This window comes from Leptosomus discolor, chromosome 1 (assembly GCF_034619465.1).
Source record: "Leptosomus discolor isolate bLepDis1 chromosome 1, bLepDis1.hap2, whole genome shotgun sequence".
Classification (NCBI taxonomy): Eukaryota; Metazoa; Chordata; class Aves; order Leptosomiformes; family Leptosomidae; genus Leptosomus; species Leptosomus discolor.
In genome coordinates this window covers 80,816,203-80,833,045 of record NC_141391.1, presented here as the reverse complement: position 1 = coordinate 80,833,045, position 16,843 = coordinate 80,816,203, and the positions used below count along the sequence as shown (strand labels likewise).

The following is a 16,843-nucleotide window of genomic DNA, read 5'->3' as shown; positions in this document are numbered from 1 at the left end:
ACTCATCCCTGGGTTGTGTCATCAGCAAACCTCCTGGGGGTATACTCTGCACCGTCACCCAGGTCATTAATGAAGATATAAAACAGGACTCGACTCAGTATTGAACTCTGGGATATACCACTAGTCACTGGCCTCCAAGACAACTTTGTGCCACTGATCACTACCCTCTGGGCCTGGCCGTACAGCCAGTTTTCAACCCACCTCACTGTTTGCTCAGCCAGCCCGTAGGAGGATCATGTGGGAGACACTACCAAAGGTCCTACTGAAGTCTGTGTAGAAAACAGCCACTACCCTCCCCTTGTCTACCAGGCCAATCACTTCATCACAGAAAGTTATCAAGTTGGTCAAGCAGGACTTCCCCTTGCTGATGCCATGCTCACAACTTCTGATGATGTTCTTGTCCTTAATGTGCCTGGAAATGGATTTCTGGATTAGCTGCTCCATCACTGTCCTAGGGATGAGGCCAAGGCTGCACAGCCTGTAGTTCCCTGCATCCTCCTTCTTTCCCTTCCTGAAGATAGCAGTCATATTTGCTTTCCTCCAGTCTTTGGGCACTTCTGCCAATGTCCATCATCAATCAAGATTAAAGTGTGGCCTTGCAATGACATCTGCCAGCTCCCTCAGCACTCATGGGGGCCAATGGACTTATTCATGTCCACTTGGCCTTGTATTCACCGACTTGATCCTCTTCCACCAAGGCTACACCTCTCTGAGGCCTGGCGTTCCTGAAGGCTGGTCATACTAATAAAGTCTGAGCAAAAACGGCATTTGGTACCTCAGCCTTTTCCATGTCTGATATAACCAGCTCACCTGTCTCTTTCAGCAATGGGCCCACATTTTCCCTAGTCTTCCTTTTGTCTCCCATGTGCTTACAGAAGCCCTTCATCTTGTCCTCGATTTCCCTGGACAGACTGAATTCCATTCGGGCTTTAGCTTTCCCAGCTTCATCCCTGGATGCTCAGACAGCCTTTCTGTATTTCTCCCATTTTACTGGTCCCTGCTTCCACCCTCTGTATGCTTTCTTTTTGTGTTTGAGTATTGCTAGGAGCTCCTTGTTCATCCACGCAGGCCTACTGGCATTTTTGCTTGACTTCCAATTCACTGGGATGGACTGCTCTCAAGCTTGGAGGAGGTGATCCTTCAATATTAACCAGCTTCCTTGGGCCCCCCTTCCTTCTGGGGCTTTATCCTACGCGACTCTTCCAAGCAGATTTTCAAAGAAGCCAAAGTCTGCTCTCCTGAAGTCCTGGGTTGTGGGCTTGTTTTTCACCCTCTTCCCTGCCCTCAGGACGCTGAACTACACCATCTCATGGTCACTGCAGCCAAGGCTGCCTTTGACCTTCATATCCTCAACGAACCCCTCCATGTTGGCATGAAGTCCAGCAGATCACCACTCCTTTTTGGCTCCTCTATTACTCAGAGAAGGAAGTTATCAGCAGTGCACTCCAGGAACCCTCTGGATTGCTTACGCTCTGCTGTGTTGTTCCTCCAACCAACATCAGGGTGAAGTCCCCCACAAGGACCAGGGTTTGCGAACGTGAAGCTGTCCTATCTGTCTGGAGAGGGCCTCATTCACTTGTTCTTTCTGGTCAAGTGACCTATAGTAGACACCCAGTATAATGTCACCTTTACCTGTCCTCTCTTTAATCCTAACCTTTAAGTGCTCAGCGGGCTTCTCATCCATCCCCAGGCAGAGCTTCATGCACTCCAGCTGCTCTCTTGCATAAAGGACAACTCCCCCTCCTTGTTTTCTCATCCTAAAGCACCTGTATTCTTCCACTGCAACACTCCAGTCACAGGAGTCATACCACCATGTCTCTGTTATCCCCACAAGATTGTAGCCCTGCAGTTGTACACAGATCTCCAACTCATCACGTTTATTCCCCATACTGCCTCTGCTAGTATGCAGGCGCTTCAGAGAGGCGCTTGGAAAGGGCTTGGGGGATTATGTTGTACAGAGTTATAATCATTTTTGACATAACATAATTAAAGTTGAAGAGAATTGAGTAAAGAATGGCACATTAGGATGATTTAATATAATAAACTAAATCAGTGAGATAGAATACACGGGTTTATAAGAAAACTATAAATATTTTTAACATGAACAGTATCTCCTTTATTTGTTTACCTGAAATTAGAACCTAATGTTGTTAATTCCCTTTAGAATAAGAAGTAATCACTTCAGATGCAGCCATCTTAATTTAAAATCGATTAAAACCAACTCATTAAACAGAAGAAATCAGTACAACGCCCAGCAGCTCTCACCTGATAAAACCAGCATGTGGCGCTGTCTCCTGTAAAAAAAAAAAAAACAGCCCCGAGTTTCAGGAAGCTGGTCTTCAAAAAAGCTCGGTTTTACACTGTCAGGCTGCTCTGAAGCACAGGCAGGAAAATAGACCCTGTATTTTTAACATAAGACCAATATTCTGCATTTACAAGAATTTATTTGAACTAATTCTACTACTTCTAATACGAAATGATTTTTAATGTCATTTATTGACATTAAAAAGGTCAGCGAGCAAAACATATGAATGTATCTATATGTCTATTTATGTGGTTATGGACCATGATTACCTTTAAAGATTGGTTAGATTGTATATATCATTTATTTCCAAACTCCTGCATTCTGTAATTTATTAAACTCTTTAAAATGAGTGTATTTACAAACTTGTGTATCTTGTCTTTTGGTCTATCAGATATTTAGCTCATATGGGGTTTGAATTACCTCCTAAATTCTTGAGCTACCGAGCCTGTTTCTTAATCTCCATGTAAGGGAACGGGACCTGTGTGAATACAGTTTTACTGGAACCGAGCAGCCAGTCTTTTGTCTGCTAACCAAGTCAGCCCTCACTAAAAAGGAATTCACAGACTACGCTGACGATCTGTGTAGCCACGACCTTTCAAACAAAAGCAACTGAGTAAACTGTGTATTCACAAACTTTTTCATTATTAAGGGCTCTATGTCCTTTGCTACCAGACTTTATAAAACAAAAGAAACAGGATTCCGTTTTACTTAAAGCTGGGGTTTATAATAGACAACATTGCATTAGTACTAACACAGAGGGGATATATCTACAGAACCATCTGCCCTCTCTAGATTTGCATCTGATTTACAGATAGTTACATATTTTTTTCAGGCAGTTATTATCTGCTAAAATATGGCAAAAGTTGAAAGCATTCAGTGTACCTGTAAACACAATGAATCACTGAAGCAATTTTCTTTTCCTGACTCAAGGTAAAAATTTGCAGAATTTCTAGTCAAGGCTTAAGAAATCATATTTGAAAGTTAGTCAGCTAGAAACCGGGAAGTCCTGAACTTAATACCGAGCCCTGAATGGGCTCACCACTATTTGTCACAATATTGCTAGGAGTGTGCATTTATTTCTATGCTGTTCTATAATGTGGTTGGTTTTTTCCTTTTAAATACAGAGATTCTGGATTAGGTGAAGTAACCGTTTCTCTAGCAGCAAGAAATCAGTCAGAATTGGGAACAGCATTTCTGAGTCACTTGTGACCTCTGCTCACTGCAAGAGGTAGGTAGTTACTCCAGGTCTAAAGACGAAGAAGATTTCTGGAGGTGTAGCTGAGACGGTCTTCCTTGCCTAATGAGGGCACTTCCAAAATAGCTGGCAGAGTGCGCTCACACAGTGCAAGCAGCACAGCAACTTGTGTGCCAGGACCTCGTCTTCTGGCGACCGCGCTCCCTCAAGCATCCAAGGGCTCAAACTGTCATCTCAATTTGTTAACACCTGCAGCAGTGTATCCAGCCTACTGGCTTCTTTCAAGTGAAGCTTTCTGGTCAGCTGACTAGAGGCGATGTAAGCTGCAAAGTAGTACCTAAACTAAAATTTGTCTCGCTTCCTGTTGTATTTGTACTTTAGCAGTGCTTGTGACAAGAACTCTCTTCTTTTTTTTTTTGATGTGTGCCTTTTGTGGTAAGATAGTAAAATTATAGCTAGAATCTAACGCTAGAATTTACTGTTTTATTGGTTTGGATGTAGCAAACCTTTTCACACTTGAATTTTCTGATATATATGGATATATGGGAGGTGTATGCCTATAGCGGGGTAAGAACAATGACATTGGGAAATATGCTTTATTTCACATTTGTGTACACAAGAACACCTACAAAGAGAGGAATTAGAGCCATGTAAAATTAGTACAAGCCAGACTGGTCAAAGAGCTTGCTGTCTTGCGATGAGATTTTAGGTGACTTTCCTAATGAGCACTTAACTTACAGAATCACAGAATGGTTTGGGTTGGAAGGGACCTCAAAGTTCATATAGTTCCAACCCCCAGTTTAATGCTAAAACTTGTTCCAGTAAAGAAGACTCCTGCAGTCTGTTCAACATAGGGTTTGATAACCACAAGAAACTATTGCTTACAGTAGTGACTAATCTAGTACGAACAACTGAAACGGCCTAAAGACTAATTATTTCAGCTCCCACAACCTGAGGGTTTTCAAGTTCTGGAGGCGCAGTCTACAGGTTGCGATGAGAGATCCACTTGTTCTTTCTAGTAGCCCGTGCTTGCAAGGGGACGAGTCTGTGCAGCATACGCACACAGAGGGATGCAGTACGTGACCTCTGTGCTACGGGCTGCAGCATGCGCTGCCCGCCCTGGGACCGCAGGCGTGGAGGCGAGGGCGTTAGGCCGATGCGCACCCTATGGCTGCCATTTTCAAGCTCAAGGCACTGCTGTAATTTTGCAGCTATTACCCAGAGGTATTTGGACTAATGACTTTTAGATTTTAATTTTTAAATAACTCTTCAGAGGAGCCTTTATGGGTTTCACCTTGGGACAAGTGCTCACTGCAGTGTTTCTCTGGTAAGAAACACCGAGTTTCAAAAACTAATTTCTGAGTGTCCTTGGCTCCCCATCCTTTTTTTTTTTTTTTTTTTTTTTTTTTTTTTTTTTTTAAAAAAAAAAAAAAGACATAAAAGAGACTAACGCAGACAAGGCTTTCATGACCGGCCCCTGAGCAGGGCTGCTGATGCACAAAGCGGCAGCCGGGCTACGCCGGTCCCTCCGACAGCGCAAGGGCCGGCGGGGCGCTGGGACACAGCGGGCCGGGTCCCGCGCCCAGGGCCCCTCACCAACGGCCGGGCAGGTCGGGCGGGGGCCGCCCAGCTCCGCGCCAGCGGGGCGGGACCCCCCACCCCGCCCGTGTGCGCGGAGAGGGCGAGCGGCTCCGCGGGCCGCTGCCCGCCCCGGTGCCCCGTCACAGGTGGCGGCGTGCGGCGACGGCCCTGACGGCCACCGGCGGCCCCGCCGGACCGACCTGCCCGCGGCCACACGGCCCGCCCGCCCCGACACTGGCGCTCGGCGGCAGCCAATGGCGCGGCCGCTGTCAGCCTCGGCCCGCCCGCTGCCGGGCGGGGGAGGGCTGTGGGCCGGGGCGGGCGGGAGGGAGGGCGGGGGGTGAGGGGAGTTGAATGATTGAACTTTTCTTGTGTAGTTTCTGCAGCGCGGAGGTGTCTGCCCCCAGCGCAGCCCGGCACCAGCCCGCCGAGCGGGAGCTCACCCCGGCGCCTGCCGCCCCCCGCAGCGCCCGGCCGCCCCTCTGCCCTCCTCGCCCGCAGAGCGATGGTGCGGAGGGCGCCCGGCGCGTCCCTCGCCCTGCTCCTCTGGGTAACGGCCGCCTGCGGCAGCCCCGCCGGGCCGGGGGCTGGCTCCGCCGCCGCCCGCAGGCAGGACGAGGCTTTCTCCACCGCCAGATGCACCTCCAGGTGCCTCAGCCTCCAGATCACCCGCATCTCCGCCTTCTTCAAGCATTTCCAGGTAGGGGCATGGCGCCGCGCAGGGGCGCCCCGCCGCCGTCCCGCTGCCGCCGCCCGGCCCGCCCGGCGGGTGGGCGTCCCTCGGCACCGGCACCGGCTCGGCGGCCGCGGGAAGGAAGGACGGCTGGGGCGGGAGCGCCTCTTGGCCAACTTGGGGAGCCGTTTCCCCAAGGGATGGCGGGCGCTTTGCGGGTGGGCGGCCGCCGGCACCTGGAGGCGGCGGACAGGTGGGCACGGCCCCGCGGCAACGCCGAGACTCGCCGGTGCGTGTGGGGTGCCGGCCGGGCTCCCCACGTGGCCCGTGGCCGGGAAGGAGGTGGCGGATTATGGGGCTCCCGGCACGCCGCGCCCCGCCACACGCCTGTCAGCTGCTCGCCGGCCGGCGGGGCCGAGCCCGCGGCGGGGGCACCGCTCTGCCCCGGCTCCTCTCGCAGGTGCTCGGCGCGCCCCGCCGCTGCCTCTGGCACGGCACGGCGGGCCCCAGTCGCTGCCTCCGGTGATGTCCGAGAGCGTGGGGGCGGGCGGGGCGGCTGCAGCACGGTGCTCCCGGGCCGGGGGTGCGCTTGTGCCTCCGAGCGGCGGGCGCTGCTGGGGCGATCCCGCGGGGCTCCGGCTGCCTGCGGGCCGGGCGAGTCGCGGCGCCCTGCCGCCCTCGGGTGGCTCGGTTTCTCCGGCCCGGTGGGAAAGTTTGAGCTTGTTTTTTAAGAGCGACGATCGGGAACGTGTAAAACTTGGTTCCGGCCTCCTGGAAGGTGAGGGTGGGGATAACGCTTTGTTTTCTGAAACAGAGGGGCACATCTCTGGCCAAGGGGAGTGGGGAAATGGGGATGAAGTGGGAGGAAATGGGGTTGAAGTGACGGGAGACCTGCGGGGTTATAACATGAAGTGAGGGACAGCGAGCCCCGAAAGCGACTGCGCTGGAGGCAGTGCGGGAGGTGGTGCAGCAGCGGCGGTATCTGTCCGTCCCTCCCCGTCTCCCAGTTAGACACGCACCTCTCCTGCTCCCTTCCCCACCTGTTCTTTAACTATTAAACCGACTCGACTCCTTCCAAATGAGGGAACCCCTCCTGAACTGCTAGCCCTTCTCCCTCCCTACCCCGCAAACCCCGTTCGGGAAGGGCTGGCCGACCCGGCGGGCGGGGGGCCACCCCCGCCTTTCGGGACGGCACGTCTGCGGCGTGCGGGGGACCCCAGCGGGGAGTCCCCCCGCTCGCCTGCCGGCTCGGGACTGGCACCGCTCGAGGGGGATATTTTGGGTAAAGCAGCGTTGGGGGCAGCGCAGAAGGCAGGTTTGAGAGATATTTTAGGATAGCCCGATTTAAGAAGTCGGAGTGAAAGGAAAACTTCATGCGCTCCTTTCAACGGCAGCAGGAGGCGTTCGGTACTTGCAAGCGGATTTGGGCTAAAGAGACCGGGGATGCGCCCCGGGGCGGGTGGGGAAGGAGCCGCCGCCGCTGCCCGCCGCCCCGCCAGCTGCCCGCCCCGCCCCGCCGCTGCCCGCCTCCCCGCGAGCTGCCCGCCCCGCCGCTGCCCGCCAGGCTTCTCCCGCAGCTCGGCTCGCTGCCGCCGCGGTCTGCGTTTGACGGGGTGGCCCGAGGGAGGGTGCCCATTAAAACAGTTCATTATCTTGGAGGGGGATTAGTGTGTTTTATCGCGTTGTCGGGCGGGTGTAACTGGCTCGTGTTGCAGTTCTAGTGGCTCAAGAGCCAGTCTTGATCGAGCCAATTCCTGGTAAAAGGCGCTCTTTTTTTTATTTTATTTTTTATTTATTTTTTGGTGGTTTCTTGGCAAGATTTCTTTTCCGACCTAAAACTGCTGACAGAATGCACATTGCCAAACAATAGTGATTACATTTTAATTAGCCAGGGTGAAATAAGCTGCAAATTACTCACTTAGGACTTGATAACCGGCTGGGGTTTTGTTGTAATCAGTAGAAAATCTCAGAGTTTTAACCCCAGCCTGCTAAAGCACACGGTCATTTATCTAAATTACCAGGGATTAAACTCCTGCTAGACATGAAACGACTGTAATGTTTGGAAGATAAAGTGCTCTCGTTTATAAAAGTTCAGCTTTCCATTGTCTTTTAATGAGAGAAAGGAGGAGGGTTTTAGAATACAGCGAGCATCCAGTGTTCTCACAGGAGACTGATAATACACAGTGAACTGTAGGACATGCAGGTCTGGGCCATATTATTCCATGAGGGCTAAAGGATACGATGTTCCTTTCATCCCCCATCTCTTCCCTTTCCCTTCTACCGCCCCCCCCCCCCCCCCCTTTCATCTCAACTGGTATCAGTTTTTGGAGTTCTTTTCATTTTGGAGATGCCCACTTATCTTGTAATCTGATTCAGCCTTTGAAGGGAACTAAACACTAGCTCATCCCCACTGGAGCAGGAAGGAACCCTAGTGTCTCCCAGTTAGAACAAGAATTGACAGAAGACTGACCCACTCATTTCACAGCCCTGCTTTAGATACCGCCTCAGTGATGGAGGTCAGGGAGACAGCAGCTGGATGCTTCATGGGAGGTGGCCTCCCCAACACTTCAGAGAGACTTCATTTCACGTAGTTCATGGTACTAAAACCACATCCCTAATGACCTTTTAGAGGGAATGAGGCAGTATTAATTCTGTACCTGCTGGCTCCCTTGTTTGAATGCCAACTGATATTTTTCAGATTTCCTAAATGCTCACAAGAAATTTTCATCCATTTTCCCACACAGAGAATTTTCACTCATTTTTCTTTACTGTCCCTGTTTATGAAAGGGTCAAGAGAGGTGTTCTTTAAAAAAACCAGACCCAAATATTTGTTAATTTGTATTTGGGAAGCAGTTATAAGCCTATTTCAAAGGTGCATTCTCAGTAGGAAATTATTTTAACCAATGCTCAGATCAAATAATTTACTTTTTATTTCCCCCATGTAGACTATTGATGTGGGCTAGAAGAAGAATTGGTCACCTGAATCGAAAGTCTGTGATCTTCAGAACGCCCATTGAAGAGGCACAGATATCTGGTTTTTGCTATAAAATTCCCATAGCCAGGGAAGTTTTCCAGTTTTGGGGGTGTTGGGGAATTCTAGGTAGAGGTTACACCAAAGGATGTTTGGGGTCAATATGAGAGTTATTGTACCACATAGGTCTTACAGCCCAATGAAATATGTATGCTTTACCTCTATCTGTGGCCTATCTACAGGCCGGGAGGTTTCACAGAGAACACGCTGGCACTAAGTCCTTTCATAAAAAAAGCAAACAACAAAAAATGTAAGCAGAATGGGTCACAGTGATTTATTCTTTTATATAACAGCATATTAATTGCATACTCATCCACAGCAGAGAATGATGATTAATGTATGAATGAAGGGACACCAACATATCTCTTCTGTCTTCCTGGAGCATGTGCAGCCCTGAGCTTTAGCTTGCTTGGGCTTTTGCAGATGAGAGAAAGCATTTTTATCCCAACTGTGTAACTTGGTCCACTGGACAGCACTGGATGAAGCATTCATTGACCTGTGGCCAGAAAGGGTAGGACAAAGAGAACACGTCTCTCTAGCCTAATGTTTAAGGTACTCACTTTTAGCTATTTTGGATGTTGAGACTGGGGCTTTACAATTACTGTTGTGTAACATGTATGAGGGAGTAATTGGAGCATTCACTGGAACACATCCGTGTTCCTGGGTGACTGCATTGACAACTCGAGTAGAGTTCCTACTGCTGTGCTTTGCTTCTGGCAAAATTCTCTGTAAACTACCTGAACAGGGGAGGATGGCGAGTGTTCTTCCAGCCACCAAGAGCATGACAGTCAAGTGGCCTGCCTACAGTGAGGAAGATGTAGATTTGAATCATAATCAGTGTTGTACCCATTGGGCTGTTGCCTAAAACAGCATCCCTGTGTGTTAGTAAGCTGCCCTTGTAAGACAGGAAGGGCGATTCCTGCTTTAGTTTGGAATGAAAGGAAGGGCTAAGGTGCCTGATTCCGCAAGAAACATCAAGGCTGTGAATCCTGTGTGGAATAAGGCATACTGTTTTAGGGACTGAGTTTGTAAAGGAGAGTGATGTCATTGGACATATTCTTTCCCTCAACATTTTCTTATTAAGGCAGTTCCCTTCTCGGTGCTTTAGCCGATGTGCAGGATAAAGTTAGGAATTCTAATTCGATGTATCCAAAGTTTATTTGTGAATAAATAAAGTACAGTAGGTAAAACCCTCATGAAAATGAAGTTGCAGTTACTGTCCAAGTTTTTGTATTCCTGAAAAGAGTATGGATATAAATAGGGACCTCATATAGCTAGCTGGAAAAGATTAGTTTAGCTAGGGCTTATCTGTGTAACCTGCCTGTTTTAGTGGAGTGAGACTAAATTCCTTGCATTGCTGTCTATGGTTGTAGCCTTTCCCATCTGCGATATTAGTTGTGGATGAACTCCTTCCATTTTGGGGGAGCAGGCATGGCAGTGGCCTTTGGCGTTCTGTTTTCAAGTTGAATGGAAACACAGTTTGGATTTTATCCTCTACTGCCGGCCATCTGAGCCACGTTCAGAAAACAACATGATTAAAAGTTTTCTTTGCAAATATCAGCTTGAACATCAGTGTAAGCACGTAGGCTAAAGGTACAGCATGAAAAATGTCATGGAGATCAAACAGTGTTTACTTGGACCTGGGAACTCGTGGATCCTTTGTCTTAGTTGCCATCTGTTACAGACCTCTCAAGTGTGTTCCTGCTTAAGTGAAACTTGACAAGTTAGCTAAGAGGTAGAGGAGGTGTCAATCTTGTTTACTGGGTCACAAACTGAGAGGGTGGTAGAACATGTCACAGCATGGAAGAATGGCAGCAGCAGGAATTGGGGGGGGTAGTTGCCAGTGAAACTGACTGGCTGTGTTTGTGGTATGGTGTCACAGGAACAGAGAGAGGCCACAGCCACAGGCTTACGGAGTGCAGAGCAGTTGAGGCTGGACAGCACCTCTTGGCAACGTGTTCTAGTGTTCAACCACCCTCACAGTAAAAAAAAAAAAAAAAAAAAAGTGTTTTCTTATGTTCAGATGGAATTTCTTGTGTTTCAATTTTGCCCATTGCCTCTTGTCCTGTTACTGGGCACTGCTGAGAAGAGTTTGGCTCCATCTTCTTTACTTCCTCCCATTAGATATTTACAAATATAGATGAAAACCCCTTGAGCCTTTTCTATTCCAGGCTAAACAATCCCAGTTCTCTCAGCACCGTCTCATGTGAGAGATGCTACAATGCCTTTGTTGGACTTGCTCCACTAAGTCTGTGTCTTTCTGTGTAATGGGGTGCCCGACACTGGACCCAGCACTCCAGATGTGGAGGAATGACAAGAACAGAGAATAGGAGTAGTTACATTTTAAGGATATAATGCCTGCTAAATATTGTTACTCACATCTAAATTAATTTTGACTATTTGCATTTTCTCACATTAGTTTATATATGACCATTTATGATTGTCAGTGCATTAAAAACAAAGTGCTAATGCTAAATCAGGTGTTTTTGTTACCATATTTTTAGATATCGATACAGCTTACTGTAGTTTTAATTTTCATTTTTTTTTTGGTAGTCTTCAGTAGTAAATTGGGTCTTAACAAATCTGTGCCTTTGTTCTTAAAAGGGAAGTCCAGGTACCTTGGGATGTGTAAATGTAGTGTGATCCAGAATTGTGATTGCCACTTGAATAGGTTAACAAGAAATTGTTTAAACGCATTAAGATGAGTTCTGTTTAAAAACATGCCAGCAATAGTGTGGGTGACCTTGGGTGACCTTGGTCATGTAGGGGTTCTGTATTCATACCTAAGGTAACTTATTTGAATAGTGGATGAGTTACGGTTGAAACTTTTTAGACAGCATAGACATCCTTCAAGTGGTAAAACAGTTTTGTGACACATGAAGGGAAATTATTGACAGATTTTGCCTTTTAAGTGTGATTTAGTATAAATCTAATAGTAATGTACTAAGAATTAGGAATTAATACTAAGCTAGATTAGCTATGGCTAACTCAAAATTGGTTTTGAAAGGATGGAAAAATATAATTTTAAGCTAATAGATCTATATGGTGCGTAACGTTTAATAGCTGTAAGAGGGAACAATAAGGCCTTAAGTTTGTTATATTGAACGACTGATAAGGAGGTTGTTTTCACTATTATAGACGGACTATTGCCTGTCAGCACAACCAAAGTTTTTGAGGAAAACCAGGCAATTTTTAAAAATAAATAATAAAAGGTTCTCTTATTTTATATATGCAAGCCAACAGTGTGCAAGTGATTACCTCTGGATACCCAATACCAGATTTTACCTACAAGTCAGGCAGCTAGTTGTCTAAATGCCAGCACATCTGCCTTCAAATTGCTTGTAACTCCAAAGTGACTGCACCTGCAAGAATCTGCAATTGATTCCAGATGGGACAGCGGTAGGCCAGGCTGAAAGTCTAGGGTGCATGTGCCTCTGTGCTCTGCCATAGAGAAGATGGAGATCATGAAGAAACCATTTATTGTAACTGTCTTGAATAATTCTGAAACTGTAAATTACTTTTCATGAAATCTTTTGAAAAGATGTGTCGTACTTTTGTAATGAGATGTAGTAGATATGTAGTATGTTATTCCCGGAATGTTTCAGTTCCAATGGATAGGCTGCCCAGGCAATGACTTTGCTTAGGGACATGTTCACAATCTTTTCTACATGTTACTACTTAGGAATTGTGTGCCATCTGCTTGTGTTGCCATTTCAGTGCTCATCTCCTTTCCAAAAATAGTCCTTGTGTTAAATAATTCTGGCTTTCATATGTCTCATAAAGCACACTGCTGTTAGTTTTTTTCCACAGATGAATTTAAACATTTGTTATTACTTTACGATTTTCTCAAAACTTGTTAAAATTAAAATCATTGGTCTGTCTTTGTCGTTCATATGGTGTATGATCTGGATAATTTTTCTGGCATTTGGTGTGCTCTTGTTATTGAGATCTGCTGTCATGAACAAGAGGTGCACAAATAGGTCTTCTAACGTGTTCTTATGTAAAAACTTTGAAGACAAAGCTTCGTTTTGAATAGTGGTGGCTGCATCTAGTGAAAGCACCTGCATTATTTACTGGATTGTGGAACTGAGCCACGGTTAGTCTTTGCAGTTGTATCCTGGTCTGTTATGAACCTCCATGATTTCAGTGGGAGTTACGTTCACTTTCTTATAACCGAACTCAAATCTCTTTGGCATCAGTGAATGCTTGCACAGTTGATACGAGTGCAGGGGTTACAGACTCTGGTCTAGTGGTTTTGATTACTCAGATTTGGGACCTTAACCTTGACCATTGGTTTCCCAAATTAGAATGTTTGGCTATGCCTCGAGTGTAAGTTTTAAAAACAAATCAAATGAACTGTATGAAAATGTAAGTGAATGGTAAGCAATTGTATTTACCAATAAGAGTTGCCAAGATACTTTTCTTGCATTTTACTTGTGGATGCTTACGCATTAGAAAAAAATTCTTTATGCTATCTTAATCTTGTTCATAAAGTTAAAATTGCTGTTAATTCGGTAAATGTGCCGAATGCAATAAATGCAATAAAACCAACAAGAATGTTACTGATATGTCTTGAGTCAGATATTTTATGTACAGAAAATACTGGCAAAGCATAGTTTTAATGTCACAGGCGTGTGTCGGGGAGGGGGAGGAGATGTTGCTTTTGGAAAGCATTACAAAACTTTTGAAAGAAAAACACTGGGAGTTCTAAAATGCAAATCTTTTTTTCATTTGAACTTATATATCCACTTACTACAGGTTATAAGCTAGGCAGTTTTCATATTAAAACATTATTAAAACATTATTCATTGTCTGTGTATGCATTGTCTCTGTGATTAACTAGTGCTCTGAACTGTATTTAAATGTGTTTGATTTAGTAAGTGTCCTATAAGGAAGAAAACCCCAATGCATTTCTGAGACAGCTTGAAAACCAGACTGATTTCCCAGATGCTGAAAACTTGTCGTTTTGCAAAGGGCAAACTTCTTAAGACTGAGTGCTGAATTTATGTGTGTCTACAAATGGGGATTATCATTCACAAGCTGGTCTGCATCTCTGTGTGAATTTTCACTGTCTGTGATTGTCTGGCTTTGAGTACATATCCAACTTCTGTAAAAAGAAAAAGAAAGTCCTGTTATTTAGCATCCATATTTCTAAAGATTAAAAATACAATTAATGACTGAATATCAAGAATACGGTGCAGAAGAAAGACACATTCATATTGATATTTAGTCAGTGCCTAGCAAATGTAAACCTTGCACCAAAAAAGCACTTGCATGGGATTTTACACCAAGATTCTTAATTTTTTGACCTTTCCCACAGCTAAGCCTTATAAGGCCTTATATTTCAAAAACCTTTGAAGCCCATGAAAAGCCTTCTGTTGATTTCAGCTGGATCAGGTCCATGTATGAACACTAGGTCCATGCAGCCTTTGTCAACAAAGAAGAAGAGTACTGTGAACTTGGTATCCCAACTCTAGTTGTATCCCTTTTTTTAGTCTTTTAATGTCCAAGAGATCACAGGACACAAAGATGGAGAACTGGGGGTGTTGAAAGGTAAGTAGACCCTTGAAACTTGAAAGTAGAGTACAGTTCCTTTCATCTCTGATTAAACAGAATCACTCATTCATTTCCATCTGCCAAAAAAAGAATACCAGATATTTCCAGATTTGGGGAACAACCCCAGCCCAAACTTTTTATCAATTTTCCATTGACTTCTGTGAACTACATTTTCACCAATGTGTCTTTAGACTGTCAAAGAGGTATGACATCAAAGTTATGTAAAAATATAAGACAGGAAAATACATGCATCTTTCACCAGATAAAAACCCTGTGGCTTATTATACCTTTATGGACAGGGCGTGTTTTGCTTTGTTTTTTTTTTCTTGGTCTGTATGTTACATTATGTTCCTTTAAAACAGAAGTGATGTAACTCAAGTTTGCAAAGGGAGTGACTCCCCTGGAAAGCAGCTGAGATTCCTGAGGAAGGCATGGCTCCAGAACGGCAGGAGAAGCAAAAGAAGACTCAGAGAACCTCAGAAGGGAGGAGGCTGGAGATAGGTGACCTCCAGCAGGAGCACAAATGCTGGGAAGTGAAATTGTCTAGGAGTAGAGAGGACTGTAGATTTTACTGTGACAAAATTAATTGAAACTAAGGCTGGAAACAGAGAACAGACACAATGGGTGTAGGAAGAGTTGTTTGTAAGTGTTTATTTTTGTTCTTTCTCAGCTGCATGGAGTTTTACTTGGTTTAAAAAGATTATTTTTTCTTGTTTGTAGTTTAGAGAAGCTGTGATTTGAAAATCCTTTTGTCTTCATTGAAAGTCCAGTTACAGGTAAAACCTCCAAGAAAATTCACCACAAAGTTCTAGCTAATTTGTGGTCCTGTCATGTTACCAATGCAGGCAAATAAACATCAAGTTTGTTCTAGACCAGGGGTGCTCAAGTGTGCAGCCTGTCCAGGTAATGCTGCTGACCTGTGGCTGGCTTCTTTTCAGCTTGTTTTCATTCACTTCTTTCCTTAAAGTAACTTGGGACTCTTCGTGGGCTGAGTGTGTCCTGGTGGTGGCAGCTTGCTCCTCATTTCTGTCTTTCCTAAAGACTTTAACCACATTGGTGGATTGTGAGAAAAGAGGGGAAAAAGGAACAGACTGTTTTGACTTTCTGAGCAGTTCCTGCTCTGCAAACGTTATGAACTTACTCTCTGAAGAATTTTCAACCAGAAATATGTTCTGGTGATGGCAGCCTGCTCTCTTGAGTCAATCCTGTGATTTACTTACAGGTATTCTGTATATATTAAATAGTAATACCAGTTCTTCAGGAAAGGCTTTGAGTCTTCTTATGCATGTGCTCTGTGCATTTTCAGAAGTGCTGGATTTACTCTATTGCACTAAATAGTAAAGTTTGGTCATGTGATCAGAGAAGACCTATACAGATGTTTTATTCCCATACAGTAGAGAAAGTGAAGTGGCCTTCCCAGGCAGTATGTTGGGCACCGACTACTAGAAGGATGTTGTCTTTCAAGTCAGATGTTTGACAAACTGCTGCCACTGTAATTTCTCAAGTGGTCTCAACTCAAACTGCAAACCTAGCTGAGGTAGTGAAGGCTTTGTTTCTTCTGCTGGTGAGGGTTGCAGTCCGGCTGCCATGGATCCTGTAATGAGATAATATAAGGAAAATAATAAGATTCCTTCAGAACAAATGTCTTCTGTCCGGACAATCAGAGATTGAGGTTGATGGTGAAGACTGGGTGACAATGATGTGCTCACTTAATCCAGTGCAAACGTACTTCAACCTTCCTTGCTATTATAAGAATTTATAAGCATAGTTCTGTTTTTCTTTTTTATGGGGGGAGTTATCTTCACATTAGCTTATATTAAAAAAAGAACTCAAGTTCACATACATGAACATGGTTTCTGATCTCATGATTTAGGCCATAGATCTCAAGCTATACCTAATTTGTAGTTAATTGATTATGCTTTTTACCTGTTAATGATTTCTTTGTACTACTGGAACATTCCAGTCAGGCCTCAGGGGTTTTTGGACCTAGACACTATAAATTCATTTCTTAACTTCACTTGCTGGAAGACTTTGGGTTCTGTTGGAATTTAGTACATGGATGAACAGATATATGAGGCAGCAAATAGTTGAAAGAAGGGATGATAACAATAATATTAATATTAATGTGTCTTAATACAGTAACTGTCATTTTTTTTCTAGAATTTGTGTTCCTACATAGAAGCTAATTCAACAGGGTCTTTTTTTTTTTTTTTTTCATGATTAGATGATGGTTGTAGCTCCTTTGAAAACAATGAAATCACTTTAGTCTGTAACTGCAGCTAGACAATAATGAATCACATCATTACCTGCCCCATTTTTCTTAGTCACAAAGAGTGTATAATATGTTGACATTTTATTTGTGTCTAGCATTTTTGGGAAGGGAACTGGAACTAGGAGAGCTTGAGGCTTTCTTCTGTTTTGAGATTTCTTTCTATGCAGCTATGAACTGAGAGATCATGAATTAGCCAAGTGTTGGACAGTCTGGATCTGCATTAGGTGGAA

At 45.1% G+C, this 16,843-nt stretch overlaps 1 protein-coding gene across 2 annotated transcripts in view; it reads left to right on the top strand.

The window, feature by feature from the left end:
* The first annotated feature begins 5,454 nt into the window (after positions 1-5,454).
* Positions 5,455-16,843, top strand: part of ANOS1 (anosmin 1) — a 142,581-nt gene continuing 131,192 nt past the window's right edge. Inside the window, exon 1 of one of the 2 annotated variants that reach the window (XM_086481938.1) lies at positions 5,455-5,781. In XM_086481938.1, the coding sequence (XP_086338064.1) occupies positions 5,587-5,781 (195 nt within the window). In that variant the 5' untranslated portion in view covers positions 5,455-5,586. The remainder of the gene's footprint in view (positions 5,782-16,843) is intronic. The other variant, XM_086481870.1, reaches the window with a different exon arrangement.